The 19,202-nt window shown below is 39.5% G+C and overlaps 1 protein-coding gene across 1 annotated transcript; it reads right to left on the bottom strand.

Annotated features, from left to right (window-relative positions):
• Nucleotides 1–1,587: 1,587 nt before the first annotated feature.
• LOC143139198 (uncharacterized) lies at nt 1,588–17,831 on the bottom strand. Its single transcript, XM_076299802.1, has 16 exons — nt 17,779–17,831; nt 17,490–17,590; nt 17,173–17,315; nt 16,697–16,894; nt 16,356–16,547; nt 15,708–15,873; nt 9,278–9,383; nt 8,866–8,959; nt 5,007–5,183; nt 4,792–4,909; nt 4,478–4,620; nt 4,065–4,298; nt 3,689–3,880; nt 3,000–3,165; nt 2,574–2,679; nt 1,588–2,310 (listed from the first exon to the last, which is right to left on the bottom strand). The coding sequence occupies exons 2-16, from the start codon at nt 17,587–17,589 to the stop codon at nt 2,211–2,213; spliced, it is 2,235 nt and encodes a 744-aa protein (XP_076155917.1). The 5' UTR covers nt 17,590; nt 17,779–17,831; the 3' UTR covers nt 1,588–2,210.
• Between the last annotated feature and the right edge of the window lie 1,371 nt (nt 17,832–19,202).

Raw genomic sequence — 19,202 nt, 5'->3', positions numbered from 1 at the left:
GCAAATTCAATCTGTAGATTAATCCTACAGGTCGGAAGAAAGATCTTCAAGTTGAAGTAAAAAACAGTAGGCAGAGCTGATTTTTTTTGTTCTAACTTGTGTTGGCTAGTCTAGTTTTATTGCTTCAGAAAAGGACAAATTATTTTTTCCCCACAAAACTTCCATTAAAGTTACAGCATCCACTTCAACTATAACAAAACAGGGGTAGCCTAGAGTCATAACTTTAATCAATAATCTAGGCTACTACGATCAGAAAAAATCCAAGGAGGTAGCCTAGGCTAAGTGAACGTTTGGAAAGATACGGGAGGCTCTGAGGCTAAGGCTTCACCGTTCCATTGACCCCTGTTCATTTTGACCCCTGTTCATAACCATTTCTATTTCCCAAGAATTACAACACTATGTGACAGGCATACACCATAACCTTGTATCTCACTTCATGGCTCCGTAATAAACTTTTTTTCACAACCAATGCTAAAATGATGTCATGCGAGTTACAGTCGCACATGAGATAAGTAGGCCTAACCGTGTCTCTGGATAAGCAACTAGAAGGCAGTCAAAGGGAAAGTCCACAGGTAAGCTATTTAGGAAAGCATTGAGGGAAAAACAATGAAGTGCTTTGGTGGGTTGGCACTACGTTGTAACAAATCACCTATAGACCTACCAAAAGCTGCACTCAAACTCGGACCACTGTGCACAATTCTCTACGACCAGGCTAGACGACTTATTGTGTTTCAGTCCGTTGCTTAACGTCAGGTGTTGTCACTCAACTGACACTGAGGATGCGCAGTACAATAAGGCTTCACCCAATTGGCTTCACTTGCATGTTTCTGCTGAAGTCCTATGGGGTGGCTGGCTGTATTTCTTTTACTGTCTGTGGAAAAATACATTTATTACATTTTCTATACTGTATATATCACACATATCCTTCATGGGCATGTATCATGCGCATAACAACATACTTTGTGGAACTTGAAGTGAAGTGACAGCTAAAGTTGTTTATTTATGCAGATCCAGAACTGTAGCCACAAAAAAGTATAGAGCCTTTTGCACTTAGTGCCAAACAATTACCAAACAAATGGCACGTTTAGCATCTTGGCCAAAACACCTTGCATGGCTGCACTGCATGTAGTGGAACTGCACGGTTCATACTATAAGCCAGAAAAAGAAAAGGCATGAAACAATGAAATATGTTTCATTAAATAAGAATGTTTTTGTTCTTTTCTTTTGCTTTTTTATGTGTAATTATAATCAGTTGACCAGCAGTTAAAAGTGGGCTGTGAATGTGAGTGTGACTAGTGTGGCCTGTTCACTGATTACTCATTTTGCACTTTTCTGATTCACATGTTGAGATGACGGATCAGGATCACAGGAGCAGGGCTGTGGAGTTATGTGCACCTCATGACAAACCCAGTGGTGACCACTAGGGGGACTTTACCGCCATGCCAAAACATCAGCAGTTCTGCTCTTCAGTAACTTGTTACACACCCCTCGTGTGTGTCTGTACTGTATGTAAATTATGTTCTCTGCAATGAACGACTGACATTTAAATTTCAAAGCTTAAACACAGAAATGAAATAGCCTGTGAAATGTCATGCTAAATATGAAGTTATTTGAAATTGCTTATTGTTTGAAAGTGAATGATTATGTACAGGAACTGTTAACAAACAGTCAATAAATGGTTTAAAAATACAAACTTTAGCAAACATTCAACTATTCAACAGACTTCAAATATTGTTCTGACAAGCACTGTTAATAATGGATTCTTAAAACTAGAGCGTGTAGCCTCAGGTGAGTTTGCTGAATTCTGGGCTACCGTAACAAGATTTCTCCATGGAGTAGCCTGCCTGATCTCATGTAGATGTAAAGGGCTCATTCTAAGGTAATGAAAACAAATTGATTCATATATTCCGTTTCTGCTAATTAATTTCCTTAATTATACACTGTAGCTGTAACGTTCACTACCACATGTAAATGACTACTGCAGATGCAGATTAAATACATGACACAAAGTGTAAACACTGAAAGAAAATGACAAGACAAATGGAATTTCACATTTCCCCTTTTCTTGCCTCGAAAACAAAACTACCATCTGTGGGCCTATGTTGTCGGAAACCTCAGAAATCACATGAAGCTGATGAAAGCCTAAAACAGAGCAGGACTGTGTGATTAGGACAGGAAAGCCTTATCCTGTCTCATCCACCACTTCATCTTCAGACTTGCGGGTAAGTTCCAAACGAGGCGACGCCACACTGGTTGTTCTGGTTCCTGGACAACTTGATGTAGCCTTGATCTCCCCAATGGACACCCCAACTTCACACATAATGGGAAATCGTTGCATATATTTATCACCACTTCCAAATAGTTGATCATGCAAATCTATTATAGATAAGTTACAATGGTATATCAAGCTGCAGATATGGTTATGATATTTTGCAGATTCTTTTGTCCAAAGCAATGATGAGAATAAGAACATTACATTAGTTATAAATAACAATACGTTTTTTAAAAAGTTGGAAAAGCCTACAGTTACATATCATACGTGAGTTCCAACGATATATCTGGCTGCAGCTTACCTGTTCTTCACCAGCCAGTAGTCTTGGCCATCTTCAGTTCCATAACCCACCACCAGCACAACATGGTTTGTTATCGTCTTGCTGCAGTGAGAGTCAAAGTGGACACCTAACAATAAAAAAAAAAACAATTAATCAGTTAAGCTGTCAATCAATCAATCAAAGACAACATAACAATAAACCTGTCAACCAGTCCAGCATTCATCCCTTGTTTATAAGTTCTAAAAATACATCCCTGGTCTAAAACTTTACAACAAATCCTCATTATCATCATTTCCAGAGCATCTTAGTATTTCACCCAACTGTTGTGTGTCTTATCACTCAGAGCTTTGAAAAACACTAGCATGCCTTGGTATAAACCATCTGAGGTTGCTTTATTCCCATATAAGCATTTAACCCAGATTGCCGTGAATATGTGCTGGGACTCACCAGATACATAGTGCTGGAAGGAGGACTGTCCGGCATCGATTGCCACAGCCACAGGACCCACAAACGCCACCGTCTCCTTTAGAGCCTCCTCATCTCCAAACGGCAGTTCCACATGCCCATGGCAAAGGGCGCCAACTCCAGACGGTTTGAAGCGGCAGATTGCATCCTGGGAGGGTACAGTAAGACAGAGCAACACCAGGGCTCAAACACCAACACCAGGGCTCATGAGTTAGACTCCCAGAGAATTCCTATAGCTTATATGGACTGAAAGCCACTTTGGATGACAGAGGGGCACTGGGAGAACACAGGCAGATACTGTATCTCACAACACCAGCTACAGTGAAACTAAACTGTAACTATGGTAAATGCCGTATCTCACAACACCAGCTAGAGTGAAACTAAACTGTAACTACACTAAATGCTGTATCTTACAACACCAGCTACAGTGAAATTAAACTGTAACTACGCTAAATGCTATATCTCACAACACCAGCTACAGTGAAACTAAACTGTAACTACGCGAAATGCTGTATCTTACAACGTCAACTACAGTGAAACTAAACTTTAATTATGCTAAACTGAAAATAGACACTTGTGTGGAACTATGCACATATGCATATGCAAATTACCTAACTGTAACACATATGAACACCTCTATAAACATTTATCCAGTTATCACAGTAAGCTACCTTTGCTTCATATGGGTAGGCCTCGTCCGTGTCTATACCACCGTTATCACTGACATACTGGAAGGCTGCGGTCTCCCAACCTCCGTGGCATCCGTGGTTCCCATAGGCACGGGAGCAGTCCAGCAGCTGCTGCTCGCTCAGAGAGGGCAGGTAGCCGTGCTCAATACAGGTGTGGGACTCTAACACAGCAATCTAGATAGGCACAGAGGAGACAGAGCACTGGAGGAGAACACACACACACACATACAATAACACACACACACACACACACACACACACTAACACACACACTCACACACACACACACACACACACACACACACACACACATACTGTACACATGCACAACATGATTCCACTTTCCCTGTTAACCTACTGCAGCAAAAGCCCAACAGGATCCACACTGGTGCTGGTCTTTCACCCTATTCACACAGCCCTTCTGCCTCCAGTCCACTGAGGCGGGCAGCTCAGCAGCACCCCATTTCTGTCTGGAGGCAAATGCCAGCTTCTGGGGTGAGGCTTGGGCATTGGCAATGGCATTGGCATTGGCATTGGCATTGGAGCGATTGAAGTGAGACAAGAGGATAGCCTGATTGTATTCTTGGTTGTTCTGTTGAAGAGGAAAATGAATGGATAAATGAATAACATACTAACAAGGTTCAGCAGTTTGGAGGGTGAGGAAATTGATCCCAAGTGTAAGTTAAAACTATCCCATCTTGCTGTACATTGGTTGTCGATAATTAACTGTGCAATCATGATTTGTCTTTGGTCAGGATGAATTTTGTCTACCATGTCAGAGAACTGGTTCATGCCCATGCGGTAGGTCTTGATGCCCTGGTCAGCCAGGATGTTGTGGGCCAGGACCCTGCGGCGGGTGGAGAGCCAGACAAGTTTACGTTGGACCTCCTCCTCAAAGGAGTTGTAGGATTTTTCTGTAGAGAAATTATGGAGAAACATCATTACTGTCAGGCTAAACATAAATGTGTTTTTTGAGTATACACAAAGAATACAGTGTGCAATCCATGTAAATTCAGCTTACATCAGAGTAACACAGAAATGCGCGTGCCAATAAATTCAAAGCATAAAGTCATCAGCTGTCTCACCAAACTTGAGTTTCCATGCTTGGAACTCCAGGTCCTCCAGTGAGAGGCTGGCACAGCTCACCACTGCCAGAGAGGCAGCTGCAATGATCAACAGCTTCATGCTTGAGCACCACAGGAACTACAGGTGAATCAGAGGAACCTTGTTCAATGTTGGATCATTGTTCAGAATAATGCATGGGTAAAAGTACTGTATTAGTGTGATTGGTGCATCTTACTTGTACTTCCAACACCAACTGTGGCAGATGATGCACTAATGAACTGTGTCTGCTGAATACAGGAGTAAACTGTTTAAGAACAGGAACGTTGTCCTGCTCAGAGCATTTAGTACACACTCTACACTTCTCCTTACATCTGGAGTGAAACAGCAGAGTGTCCACTGCCTGATATTTATACTGTTTACAGTAACAGATCTACAGCAGCTCCGCTTTCAGTTCAGAGACCGAGTGTTAGCTGGAAACATTAGGAAAATGCTTACCCTCAGTCATTTCACACACACACATACATACCCAGACACACACACTCTCTCTCTTACACACACATACGCACACACATACTCTCTCTCTCTTATACACACAAACTCTCTCTCTCTCTCTCTCTCGCTTACATACACAAACACAAACACACACACACACAGTTCGGAGACAGAGTGATAGCTGGAGACATTGGGAAAGTGCCTACCCTCAGTAATTTCTGGGTTTCATCAGTATGAGAACATGATATGACCAGTTATGGAACAGAAACACTAACCTCACAGAATGCTACAGCCAAACACTGGCTTATCATCCTTTCAATTTTGAGTGTTTGAGGTGATAAAATGAGACTGAAAATGTGATTGAAGTACAGTATGTACTCTGCTCAATTACTAATTAAACAACCTGAACTTCCAGCAACAAACAGAGGGAAACTTAACTTGATGTCAGAGTTTAGCTTGATAGACTACGAAACACTTGCAAAAACAGTACAGAATCTCAGCTCTTCCACATGTCTTAGACACTCTGCTTATCAATTTCTTCAAAACTGTTTTTCACCTTATAGCGGCAAATGTCCTTCAAATTGTAAATGTATCACTGCTGTCTGGCACTTTTCCTACTGTAAGTCACTGAAAACAGCTGTTGTAAAGCCACTTCTCAAGAAGAATAACCAGGATGCCTCCATGCTAAACAATTACAGGCCCATATACAATCTACCTTTTATTGGCAAATTTATTGAAAAAGTCTTTAATCAATTAACTACCTTCCTCAAATCAAATGGGTATTTTGATTACTTTCAGTCTGGTTTTCGGGCAAATCATAGCACTGAAACAGCTCTCATTAAAGTTTTCAATGACATACGCCTCAACACAGATTCAGGTAAAACATCAGTCCTAGTACTACTGGACCTTAGTGCAGCATTTGACACTGTTGATCACACTATTTTACTACACAGACTAGAACACTGGGTTGGATTAACAGGCATAGTTATCAACTGGTTAAAATCATATCTACAAGATAAGAAGCTATGCAGATGACACACAAATTACTTAGCTCTGTCACCAAACGACTATGGTCCTCTTGAATCTATGTGTCAGTGTATAGAACAAATCAACACCTGGATGTCTCAAAATATCTCAAATATATTTGGTAAAAAGGAGGAAAGACTTACAGTAGGGTTGCCACTCTCCTTGACACAAAAGGGTTGAAGGCAAAGGATAGTTAAAAATCTTGGTTTATTAATTGACAGTGATCTAAATTTCAACAGCCACATAAAAGCGATAACTAAATTAGCTTTTTACCACCTCAAAAATATTGCCAAACTTAGAGGTCTGATGTCAAAACAGACTTATAAAAACTCATTTATGCATTTATCTCCAGCAGGGTTGATTACCGCAATGGACTGTTCACAGGCCTTCTTAAAAATACTATTAAACAGCTTCAGGTGATAGGCTACAAAATGCAGCAGGTAGGATTCTAACGAAAACTAAAAGAACTGACCATATTACTCCAATTCTTAAGTCCCTGCACTGGCTTCCAGTAAGTCACAGAATTGACTTTAAAGCACTATTGCTTGTTTATATACCAGTAAATGGAGCAGGACCTAAATACCTATCAGACATGCTTCAGCAGTACACACCTTCTCGTCCTCTCGGTCCCATGTGAAAAACCTGTTAGTAAAACCTACAGCTCTTAGCTGCTATGTGGCTCAGCTCTGGAACCATCATCTGGATGACATCAAAAAGGCCCCAACTGTAGCCAGTGTTAAATATAGACATAAGACCAAACTGTTCTCAGATGCTGCGCTGAGTTACAAATTCTGAATCTGTCTTGATAATTATTCTACCTGTTTTTTTTATTACTTTTATTACTTTCTTACTACTTTTGCTTTTATTTCTTTGCTTATTATGACCGCCGCGCAGCGAAGCGGCGGTCATATAGGTTTAGTCAGATTTTTTTCTTTTTCTTTTTCACATGGCCAAATTTCCGTCAAGGATTCCCGGGACACTGAAAGACCGGGGTACACGAAACTTGGTGGGCATGTAACCTCACATGGATAGCATGGAACCATCATTTTCTGTAGCCCCCCCACTGGACTGGACCCCCCGAAAGGAGGGTAGGGCAGACACAGTTTTCTGTGAATATCTCGAGAACTGTAGGGTTTAGGAGGACCACCTTTTTTTTGTATGTTGATCTCAAGGGGCCATGTCAACCCATTCCATAACCACTCATTTCATGTATAGCGCCACCTAGTTAAACACAAAAAAGTAATGTAGTAATGTTGTAATAGCAGGTATCTGTGACCTAACAAAGTCAAAACTGCACGAAATTGAAAGTGTAGGATCATTATAACACCCTCCGAATGCATGCCAAGTTTCGTGAACTTTCGTTCATGGGGGCCTTACAATAAAATAATTTATGTGTACATTTAGTGACCGTACACCAACAGAGTTTTCTGTGAATATCTTGAGAACCGTAGGGCCTAGGATGACCAATTTTTTCGTATGTTTGGCTCCAGGGGTCATGTTAACCCATTCCATATGCACACATGTGCATAAACAGATACACACGCACACACATACATTCACAGTAATCATATGACACATACTCACACAGTACACATATGTACGCATGCATGCACATGCACACACACACACACACATAAACATAAACATGTACACACAGACATGCACACAATTCAAGAATTTCTCAGAATTATGAACAAGATGGGGGTGGGGTTGTATAAAATGATATATGTTATTCTCAGTTTATGTGGTCTTTTAAGTCATCCAGTCAAGTCATCTTGTTGCTTTTATTGAATTAAGTAACAGTGAGTTACAAGTTATCATAACTTAATTTAGTCAAAGCAAAACAATGACTAGACTGAGTAATATTGTGTGTGTTATCCTTTTTTAAAGTGCAATATTCATAATTAAACATATGACACATTCAGTTAAAGCACTGAAAACCAATAATCAAAATTCAGAGGATAGAAAATACTCTTTTCATTCAGGCTTCACATCAGTTATTTTTATTTCAAAGACAAGACATTAAGACATTTTGATTGATTTATAAAAGAGGCACAAACATCAATACTGTGGCAAGAATGCAAAGCAATGATCAATGAGTCACAAGCTCATGGATCGGAGCAGTTCTCACATGGCTGTCCTGATCTCTAGAGAGGAAAAAACAAGAGTGGGACTCATGAATACTGCATAGGTTGCAAACTCCCATCTGCTGTCATTTATACAGTACATAGAACTTCAGTTATCATCTCTACAACTAAAGTAGGATATATGTCAAGTGGAATTCCTGTGCTTGCGTTCACCCATGAATAATAAGAGAAAGAAATATGACTACTGTACATGACAGCATATGAATAAAAACAGAAGTGAAAAGTGATACTGTGTATCAAGTAATTATCCAGTTCTCCTTTAAACCTTTAAACAGGTCATTAGGTCACATATCAATCAATCTTGAAACAGGAAACAACTCTTTAGACATTCTCTAAAACACATCATACTGTATTTGCAAGAAACCCAATCATAGAATTGCAATCTGTATTGGGGGTGTTGTCTTTCTCTTCACAAACTCACCATCAGACCAGAGGATAATATGGATAACAAGCAATGGCACACTGATTGTTCTGGTTCCGGGCCATCTTGATGTAGCCTTGTTCTCCCCAGCGGACACCCCAGCTTTACATACAGCATAAAACACTTTACCACCAAAAACTTTACACTTACTAAATCACCAGCTTCACATACAGCATAAAACACTTTACCACCATAAACTTTACACTTACTAAATCACAGTCATATGGTATCAAAATGTGTTAACTACAGTATGTAACTGCATTTCACTTAATTCCTTTTTTACAGCAACCTTAGTAGTAGCAGTAGAGGTAGTGGAACATGTATCATTTTACCAACATGAAACACAGAGGTAGAGAACTGCAGAATGAGTAGATGTATAAAAGAATAGGAGTAGCCTACAGAGGTACAGGGGAAGCACACCTGTTTTTCACCAGCCAGTAGTCCTGGCCATCTTCAGTTCCGTAACCGACAGCCAACATGGCATGATTAGTCTTAGAACTGCTGCACGCAGGCTCATAATAGACACCTGACATCAATTAATCAAGCCATCAGTTAATCAATAAATCAGTCAGTTAACAGAACAGTACTGTTCTTCCTAGGCTGCTTCTTCTTATTCTTCTTCTAACGCAAATAATGCAGCTTAAACCGTTTAACGTAGAAACTTCATTCAAACTATGTTACGTAGGTCTTACTTAGGACATGAGTGCTATGTATGTTTCATCTTAGTAACTTTTATACTTTTTAAATTATTAACTAGAAAATGTAATTTCGAAGAAATTACCAGTGCATGAAAATATAAACATACTGTATATTAACATAAAATGCAAAACAAACTTTTATTTGGAAACAGTTGGCAGGAGTCATAGTTGATAACAACTGACAGTTGAAATGTCTAAACAGTTAAATAGTTGAGTAGTTTAAATAGTTAAATTATTTAATAGTGAATTATTGTAGTGAGGACATTTATATTGAGACAGTTGTGGGCAGAGGAAATAGGAACAGAATCTGTAGTATTAAGAGAGCCAGATTGTATGTTTAAAGCCTGAGACAGAGTATATAGTTTAAAAGTTGAATTTAGATAGTGTAATGGATGTTGATAGACATAAAGTTGAATGGATGTTGATAGGCAGATTGTTTAATGAATGTTGATGTATAGTTTAATGGGTGGATGAGTGAATGGTTTGAAGAGGATGAATGGATAGAAAGTTGGATGGAATGTGCCTTATATCCTTGTAGAATGGAGAGACACAGAGAGAGTTGGCCTAGTTAAGCAGAAAGCAGTTGATACAGGTGCAATCAGTTTAACCGGCCCTTTGATGGGTCCTAGTAGTGAGCAGCTGGAAGTTGATACAGGTCCATTGTGATGTCATAGTGCTAATACAAAGTCTATGGGGAAAAATAAGCTTGTTTTTTATTAATATCTCAAAAAGTATAAAGTTTACAAAAGTGAAAAATACATTCCCCACGTGTCCTTTTCAAGACCTACGTTACAAAGTTTGAACGAAGTTTCTACGTTAAACGGTTGAAGCTGAATTAGACGCAGAAATTTGGTGGGAAGAATAAGAAGAAGAAGAAGAAGAAGAAGAAGAAGACTTCGGATAACAGAACAGTGCATTTTCATGCACTGTAACTAATCAAAATAGAGTCCTGAAGTGTGACGTAGCGTTTCCATGACAGCAGAATCACTGGATCTAAACAAACTGTCAAAGTGGCATAAATAGCATTGAATTTAGACATGTGGCATCATTTCTAGCTAATAAAACTAAATATATCCATTTAAACGTGTTTTACCTGTGACGTGTTGCCTGAACACCAACCGTATGGACCACAGAGCGGTAGCACAAAACCAATATGTCTTACAAGACGAAAACGCAGAAAGGCTAGATTCAGCGCTAGCTATCAAGGTAATCTCTCTGATCTAGAAAATATGATTAGACAAATTAGGAAAGAAACTGACCAGGAATTGAATCGTAATGTTAAACCAATGACCTTGCAACCTACTCTTGAATTGAGTTCACCTGAAAGCGTGGAAGTGAATGAATGTGTTGAAGCAGATGTTGAACAATGTGCAGGATTACTTAGCCAGATCACCCTGACCTCAGAAATAGTTGATGATAATTGAATGTGAATAAAAGAATGGAAAATGAACCATAACTGCAAACAATGACCTCATAATAAATAATAAAGTGCGATGAATGAAATGTATCATTACAAGTATTTTAGTAGCCTGACTTTGTAAAGTCTAGGGAGTTATGTATGTAAAGGAATTGTATGTCTCAAAACTGTGAAATGGATAAAGTGCCTTAAACTGTTTAAATGAATGTATTCAGATTGCATTGTGTGAAGAGTTAATGCCATAAGTGTTTGTAACCTGTAAGAATGTAACCGATCTCTCTTGATGACTGTAAAAGTGTATGTTGCTAAATGTAATGTGTCACATGGTTATAAATGCCATTGAATGTAAACTGTTTGTGTAACCTCTGGAAACTATCTGTAAACCTGAATGTAATGTATCATCTCCGAAATGTAACCCGGAGAAGTATGTTAATGCGTGTCATCTTAAATTGTTGGTTAAGATCAGTGACTTCTAGAATGTATTAGCTATCGTGAGAATTTTCCCAGCTACCGTGAGAATATTCCCAGCTACCGTGAGAATATTCCCAGCCATCGTGGGAACTTCTAGAAGGTTCTAAACTGTCGTGGGAAAATAGGATTGATTTGTCTCAGGAATGTGTGGGGGAGGTCAAATCCACCTAGTATAAATAGGGGCCGAACCAAATGATCGGGGCTGCTTCTTCTTTTTTTCCTTCCTTCAACTCGTTGGGTTTTTGCTTTATGATGTCGCGTGTGGTTGTTAGAATTCGTCCTCCGAAATTCGTTGAGAAGCCAAGTGTTGGAACTTTGTGCCAGGCTGAAGCCGCGGATCGTAACTCCGCACCACCTGTTGCCGGGATTGCACTGCTACTCCGACAGTGAGAGACTGCCGAACGACTATCAGCGGATTTTTCCCTTTTTTGAGGACTTCTTTTTTCTTATATACCTTTTTCTCCAGTTGTGGATTTACTATTGTATTCTCTTCTCCATCTGTGGATTACTATTTTTTATTGTATTCTCTTTTGTGGATTTACTCTTTTTATAATTTCTACAACATTGTAACCTGCAAGTGGATATTACGCCGCATTTTGTTAACCTCACCAAAGTGCTGAAAAGTAAAGAACTCATTTAACCTTGGCATCCAATTCTTCAAGCATTATTTTTGTCTTTTCTTGGTTTTTTCTACGAATTCCAGCAGGAGGGTAAGATAACTGGTTTCTTCTGTGGTTATTCATCTGCTCTGTCTAAGACTTGGGTTAGTTGGACGGTAACAAAATCTCCATCCTTATAAAACCTGAGCAAGAAGTAGCCTATAACCTGTGTCTCTAGATAAATTATGGGGTCAAACATCTTCGCACGTTAGCCAACTGTTCGAGACCTAGGCGTAGTCGCTCCTTATTTCATAAACATCTCAATAAATCCACCACGGAAGCCTGATCAACTTCCAAGGGGGATATTTAAAAATAGGAGTAAATAGGTTATCTGCGCCGCAGAGGGAAGACGTGTGACTTCGCTCGACAGTAGGTCCCTGCTATCTACAATAACCTCAAGGGGGTATCGTGGGTCCTAACTGCCTAGGCCTGGGGTTACGTCTGAGAAACGGCTGACGTTGACTAGGTTCTGGGGGTTACCTGCAGGGGGCAACACACCTGCTAGGCAGCAGCTTAGCCACATAACACGGATTCCCTGGCAGGTGTAATAGAAAGAAACAAAATTCCAGTGTATATTTCACGTCTTCTCAAAGACTGGCGGCTGTTAAGAGCGACGTTTTTTGCCAAAAGAATAAAGCCAAAACACGTCCGTGAATTTAAGGATTTTAACCGCATGCTGTGAAGTTAGATGCAGGTCTCTTTTACGGAGGAAACCCATGCTAAAATAAAACTCTGTAGTCACGAATTTGATCGTGTTGGTATTAATATATGTTGTAGTATGTGATTCCTACAGTGTAAAAAAATATACTAACGTCTTAGAAACGTTGTAAAATTACTGAAATAGATTAAGAAAGCCACCGCTATGGCGATTTCAATGGTTAGATTGATTTGTTTAGATCCAGTAAAATTGCTGCCTTGGCAACGCTACGTCATGGCTTCGGGACTCTATTAACCCATAGACTTAACATTGGCCTCTATGACATCACAGCAATTAGAATCTTCTGCCAGGTGGCCAGGCCACCTGCATCAACTGTCAGTTTCTCAGGCTTTAAGCATACAGACTACACATGCTGTTCAACTGTTTCCTCTGTCCACAACTGTTTCAAAATAAAAGTCCTCACTACAATAATTCCCTATTAAATAATTTAACCATTTAAACTATCCACCTATTTAACTGTTCAGTCAATCCAACTATATTAAACCTCATCTACCTAGCAAATATTTTAACTAGGGCTGTCAATCGATTAAAAAAATTAATCTAATTAATTACATACTCTGTGATTAATTAATCTAAATTAATCGCATATATATTTTTTGATGTGAAAGTATTTAAAATATTTAAATTCTAATGAATCATTGAATAATCAGCATTAGTGACATTAAAGTTCAAAAACTCTTTTATTATTATTTTCACTGTTCAAATAATTGCCATAATAATCTATGATATGACCTAATATGCTAAGGAAATAAATTCAAAAGTGCTTCGGGAAGAATTTTTTTTTTCACATACAAGGCATTTCATTGCAGAGGACTTTATTTTCATCACTTTATTTTTTATCAACACCATAAGGCCGTTTTTTAAAAGTAAATGTTCCAATCAATGATCCAGGCAGCACGTTTTCTTCTCTCTCCTTCATATTACAGTCTAAATTTTACTGACTAGAGCGGCTCGGGGTCAAAGGTCATATGGAATCGATTAATCTGCACTAATTTTTTTAATCAGTTAATTTTTCTCAAATTAATTAATCGAAATTAATCAGTTATTTTGACAGCCCTAATTTTAACCATTTAAACTATCCACCTATTTAACTGTTCAGTCATTCTATATTAAACCTCATCTACCTAGCAAATAATTTAACCATTTAAGGTATCCACCTATTTAACTGTTCAGTCATTCTAACTATATTAAACCCCATATACCTCTCAAATAATTTAACCATTTAAACTAACCACCTATTTAACTGTTCAGTCATTCCAACTATTAAACCTCATCTACCTAGCAACCAATATAGCAACCACCTCAAGTACCCTAGCAACAGCCTAGCGACCACTTCCACAGTTACAACCTAGCAACCAATGAGTTTAACCTAGCAACCAGCATAGCAACCACCACAACTAACCTAGCAACAGCCTAGCAACCACCTCATGTACCCTAGCAACAGCCTAGCAACCATGTCAAATACCCTAACAACAGCCTAGCAACCACTTCCACAGTTACAACCTAGCAACCAACATAGCAACTAATGACTTTAACCTAGCAACCAACATAGCAACCCCCACAACTAACCTAGCAACAGCCTAGCAACCACCTCAAGTAACCTAGCAACAGCCTAGCAACCATGTCAAATACCCTAGCAACAGCCTAGCAACCACCACAACTTCAAACTAGCAACCACCATAGCAACCAACAGGATTACATAAGCAACCAGCATATTAGGGCTGTAACGATATACGATTCGAAACCGAAATCGCGACATTCATATCAACGATACTGTGTCGCGGTGTGAAAAGGCAGAATCGCGACACACCTTTCTAGTGTTTCACGCAGTGCTTTCTTACGCGGCCGCAAAAGCAACCCACATCTCCCGCTTTACTTATCGGTAGCCTACGTTGTCCAAAAACAAACAAATAAATAAATAATAATTTCATACCTCTCCTTGCTTTCATTGTAGACTATGTGTGCAACTTTACCAAACAGTATAGAAGTAAACCGCCTCTCCTTGCCCCGCTCTCTCTCGCGCTCCCTCCCTCTCCCTCTCCCTCCCTCTCCTGCTCAATGAACACGCGCGATAAAACATTCACAATCGTGAAAGCAAGGACGCATAGAAGACGACTAGCTAAATTACTATTAAATCCGCTTAGCATCATTAGCATGCTGCACATATTTGTTTAAAACTCTTGCATTGAAGTTGACTGATCATCTCAATACCAACGTTTCCCAAAAGGGCCTGTCCAAAGGAGAACAAGTATTACCTTGAAACTTAAACACACATGGGAAAACTGAACAGTCCAATCAGTAGACTAAGATAGGCTAAGCTAGCCAACTATGCTACTTTGTTTACAATATTTCCAGGCTTCAACCAGACAGCTGAATTAAAGAGGTAGAGTTGTAATAAAAAATAGCAGGCCTAGGCTAATCTGCATAAAGTGTGCTGTCATAAATATCAGTAATTCAGAAAAATATGTTTATATCAGGATATAAAATAATAGATATATTATATTGTAATCCTCTGGTGTTCTAAGGGAGGCTATTAAAATGTTATTTAATAAAATGTCTAGACCCCCCCCCCCAAAAAAAAAAAAAAGAAAAAATCGAGATTCGTATCGAACCGTGGGTCAAAAATCGTGATACAAACCGAATCGTGAGGTTGGTGTATTGTTACAGCCCTACAGCATATGTAATAACATTTGGCATAACAACCAACATATGTACCATAGCAACACTATTGCAACTATATCTGCTTTATTTGTTTTTACTCTGTATGATATTTTACATCATATTTTTTGCATTTCCATGCACTGTATTTCCTTCAGGAAATGCTTTTCTAGTTTTGTTTGATATAGCCTAATAGCCCAGAGAGGAGTGGGTACTGGACATAACCTACCAGATGAATACTGACGGAAAGATTCGTGTCCAGCATCAATAGAAACAGACACAGGTCCCTCGTTTGCCACATACGTCTGTAAAGTTCCTTCATCTCCATACGGCAACCTCATATATCCACTGCAGTAGGCACCAATACCTGACTTTTTGAAACGGCAGGATGAATCCTGTCGAATGTCAGTGTGATTTTAATTGTGAAATTTGGAAACAGTTTCTAACCATCTGTTAGTTAACAAAATAAATACTGGCTTTAAAATCAATATTCAAAAGATGTTTTATAATAACAAATAACAAAAAGTCCATATCATAACCAAATATCTGACAAATATATAGATATATCACTGTGCTCCTGATTCCATTATCTTATTAAATCAGGTTAAGTGTTACAAATTGTCTATTGCTAATTGCTTTGTTAACTGTTCATTGTTTTTTTAGCCCTACTGTCTTGCTTGACTTCACAGGTCTGTCAATCTTTCTGTGAAAGTGATGTATAATTATAAACCACTCTCATTATAATGTGTATTCAACCTGTTTTCTAATTAACTGAATTTTCTTATAATGGAATTCATGTTTCATGATTCATACATTCATGGAAATTATGTTATTTATATTCAGATGTCTAAGCAGTGATTTTTAAAATGTTCTGTACCTGTCCCTCATAAGGATAAGATGCTTCAGTGTCTATCCCACCGTTGTCGCTGACATACTGGAAAGCCTCGTGCTTATAGCCTCCATTGCAGCCCTCGTTCCCATATGACCAAGAGCAGTCCACCAGCTGCTGTTCACTCAGAGAGGGGAGATATCCCTTATTTATGCAGGTGTAGGACTCCAGTGCACCTGTCTTAATAAGAGAAGAGAAAACTTGAACACACACACACAAACAAAGACACACAAACACAAACACAGATGCACACACACACACACACACACACACACACAAACACACAAACACACACACACCATGTGATCTCACATATCAGCATAACTCACTGCACTGAAGGCCCAGGACGATCCACAGGAGCCTTGATCTTTGACATCCGTCACACAGCCAGTTTTCCTCCAGTCTACAGCTGCAGGCAGCTCAGCACCCTGTTTGTGTCTGAAGGCCATCTTGCCTTGCCCAGATGGAGATACAGTGACATTTGGAGGAACCAAGTCTCCCAGGAGAACACGGTATTCCTCCAAATGCTGTTAGAAGAAGAACAGCAACAAAAAAGAGTGAGTAATTATATTGAGTAATTAAAGAACAGCGTGATTACAGAAGTAATATGCTAACATATTAAATCGGTTTGAAAGTGAAAATGGATGCATCCTGATTTCTAAAACCCTGGGATAGAATAAGGAAGTAGATTGCAGAGGTAGAGAAGTAGAGGTAAGATATATGGTAGGCTTCTACATGGTCGCTTTGGGAGTAATCCTGTTATTTAGCTATGTTATTATTTGTAGACATAGATCATCTGTCCTACCATGTCGGAAAAGTGGTTCATGTCCATGCGGTAGGTCTTGATGCCCTGGTCAGCCAGGATGTTGTGGGTAAGAACCCTACGGCGGGTGGAGAGCCAGATGTCTTTGCGCTGGGCCTCCTCCTCAGGCGTCCTATAGACCCTACCTGGTTACACAATTAGATACTACAGATAACTATTACTATACAACCATTTTATACACATTTTATATAAGCATCTACATACTTCCCGGTGTTACAGTATACAGAATGTTGTAATCTTACAATGAATGGCATTTTGTGTTGATATACATTATGTAGTGAAAAAACACACCCCCTCACCAAACTTGAGTTTCCATGCGTGAAACTCCAGGTCCTCCAGAGAGAGGCTGGCACAGCTCACCACTGCCAGAGAGGCAGCTGCGATTAGCAACAGCTTCATGCTGACACACAAAAACAGCAAAACATGGTCATTGGTCAATTATGAGCCCATTTACATTGCTAAGTAGAGCTGGTGTGTATGTGTGCATGCGTGTGTGTGTACATGTGTGTTTGTGTGCGTGTGTCTGTGTGTGTGTCTGCTGAGGGTGAGCGCAATAAAGATGGCAGAAAGAGTTTGAAGCATTTTCACCTGCTTGAGAGTTTCCTGACACCTCCAGTAGATGACCTCCAATAGAGAGGCAGTTTGACAGACGACTGTTAAAACATACACTCTTATACCCTGACAAGAAGGATCTGTCCCACTCTTTTAACCTCTAGCTCCTCCTGAATCAGCCTTATGCACATGACTGCAAGTTCCTGCTTCAGTTCTCAGTTTGTTTGAGATCTAGCTGATGTAGGCTAATAAAAGCAAACGTCCAATCTCTCTTTCATAAATTTATAATGATAGCGTTTCTATAAGTATATATCCTCTTTTGATCCCGTGAAGGAAGTTTGGTCTCTGTATTTATCCCAATCTGTGAATTAGTGAAACATACTCAGCACACAGTGAACACACAGTGAGGTGAAGCACACACTAATCCCGGCGCAATGAGCTGCCTGCAACAACAGCGGCGCTCAGGAAGCAGTGAGAGGTTAGGTGCCTTGCTCAAGGGCACTTCAGCCGTGCCTACTCGTCAGGGTTCGAACCGGCAACCCTCCGGTTACAAGTCCGAAGCGCTAACCAGTAGGCCACGGCTGCCACGTTTCTTTGTTACCTGCAACTGCAAGATGAAATAGCTTACAGTATTTAATGGACTAATTTACTTGATAGAGTATCTTAATTGTCGATAGGCTACTTGAATGTGTTCGTGCTGTGTGCTTGTGTTGTGCATGTGTCAGAATCTGCCGAGGTACAAGGTTGCAGTGAAGTTCATTGCAGAGAACTTAATTTCTCACGAAGTGAAAGGGTGTGGTGAAATTAGGCTACATCTGCAGTCTAGAATCACAAATCTGTTGCAGAATAAGAAGCTACCACAATCTATGTACAGTTATTTAATTATTAATCGGAGGGTGAATGTATGGTCCTTATGGATTGTTTTGTTTTTAGTTAATGATTATCTTTGTCTTGTAAGTAGACAATTCGGTGGATGTGAACTGGTGTCACTTTCAGCATTCACTGTTTGTACAGCTTGTGAAGGGTTATGGTCACAATCTCATACAATGATAGTTTGTATGAAACAACTCGTGAGCCATTATCTGGTCAATGATCAGCATGACTAATAAGAAGAGGAAATCTGAAAGTTGCACACACACACATGACCGTAGGCCACTGTTGATGCATGCAATTTTGTGGTGGGAAATAAATGGCTTATTAAATAATCTGGGTTAGAAATAAAGGTAAGTAATAATGTATAGTTTGCCGTTCAGTATAGGAACATTTTACTTATTTTCCTTATTTGACCGGCGTTCTATACTGTACATTATCCCTTACATAACAGAATGACTAGGCCCTCACCAAACTTGAGTATCCATGTGTGGAACTCCAGGTCCTCCAGAGAGTGGCTGGCACAGCTCACCACTGCCAGAGAGGCAGCTTCAATGATCAGCAGCTTCATACTGGAATACACAACAAAA

This window comes from Alosa pseudoharengus, unplaced genomic scaffold (assembly GCF_046254945.1).
Source record: "Alosa pseudoharengus isolate Yale_2024_CS ecotype anadromous, Long Island Sound unplaced genomic scaffold, YU_APseudo_1.1 YU_APseudo_1.1_scf_22, whole genome shotgun sequence".
NCBI lineage: Eukaryota > Metazoa > Chordata > Actinopteri > Clupeiformes > Clupeidae > Alosa > Alosa pseudoharengus.
Note: the sequence above shows the minus strand (reverse complement) of the source record. Positions and strands in the feature narration are given on the sequence as shown.

What these genes read in the sequence shown, in the direction of transcription:
- LOC143139198 (XM_076299802.1), bottom strand. Translation starts at nt 17,589, where the DNA reads ATGAAGCTGTTGCTAATCGCAGCTGCCTCTCTGGCAGTGGTGAGCTGT. An exon ending in CGCATGGAAACTCAAGTTTG is followed by an intron (nt 17,316 to 17,489) that starts GTGAGGGGGTGT and finishes TTGTGTAACCAG; the next exon opens with GTAGGGTCTATAGGACGCCT. An exon ending in CCTGTTGGGCTTTTGCTGCA is followed by an intron (nt 3,881 to 4,064) that starts GTAGGTTAACAG and finishes GTGCCTATCTAG; the next exon opens with ATTGCTGTGTTAGAGTCCCA.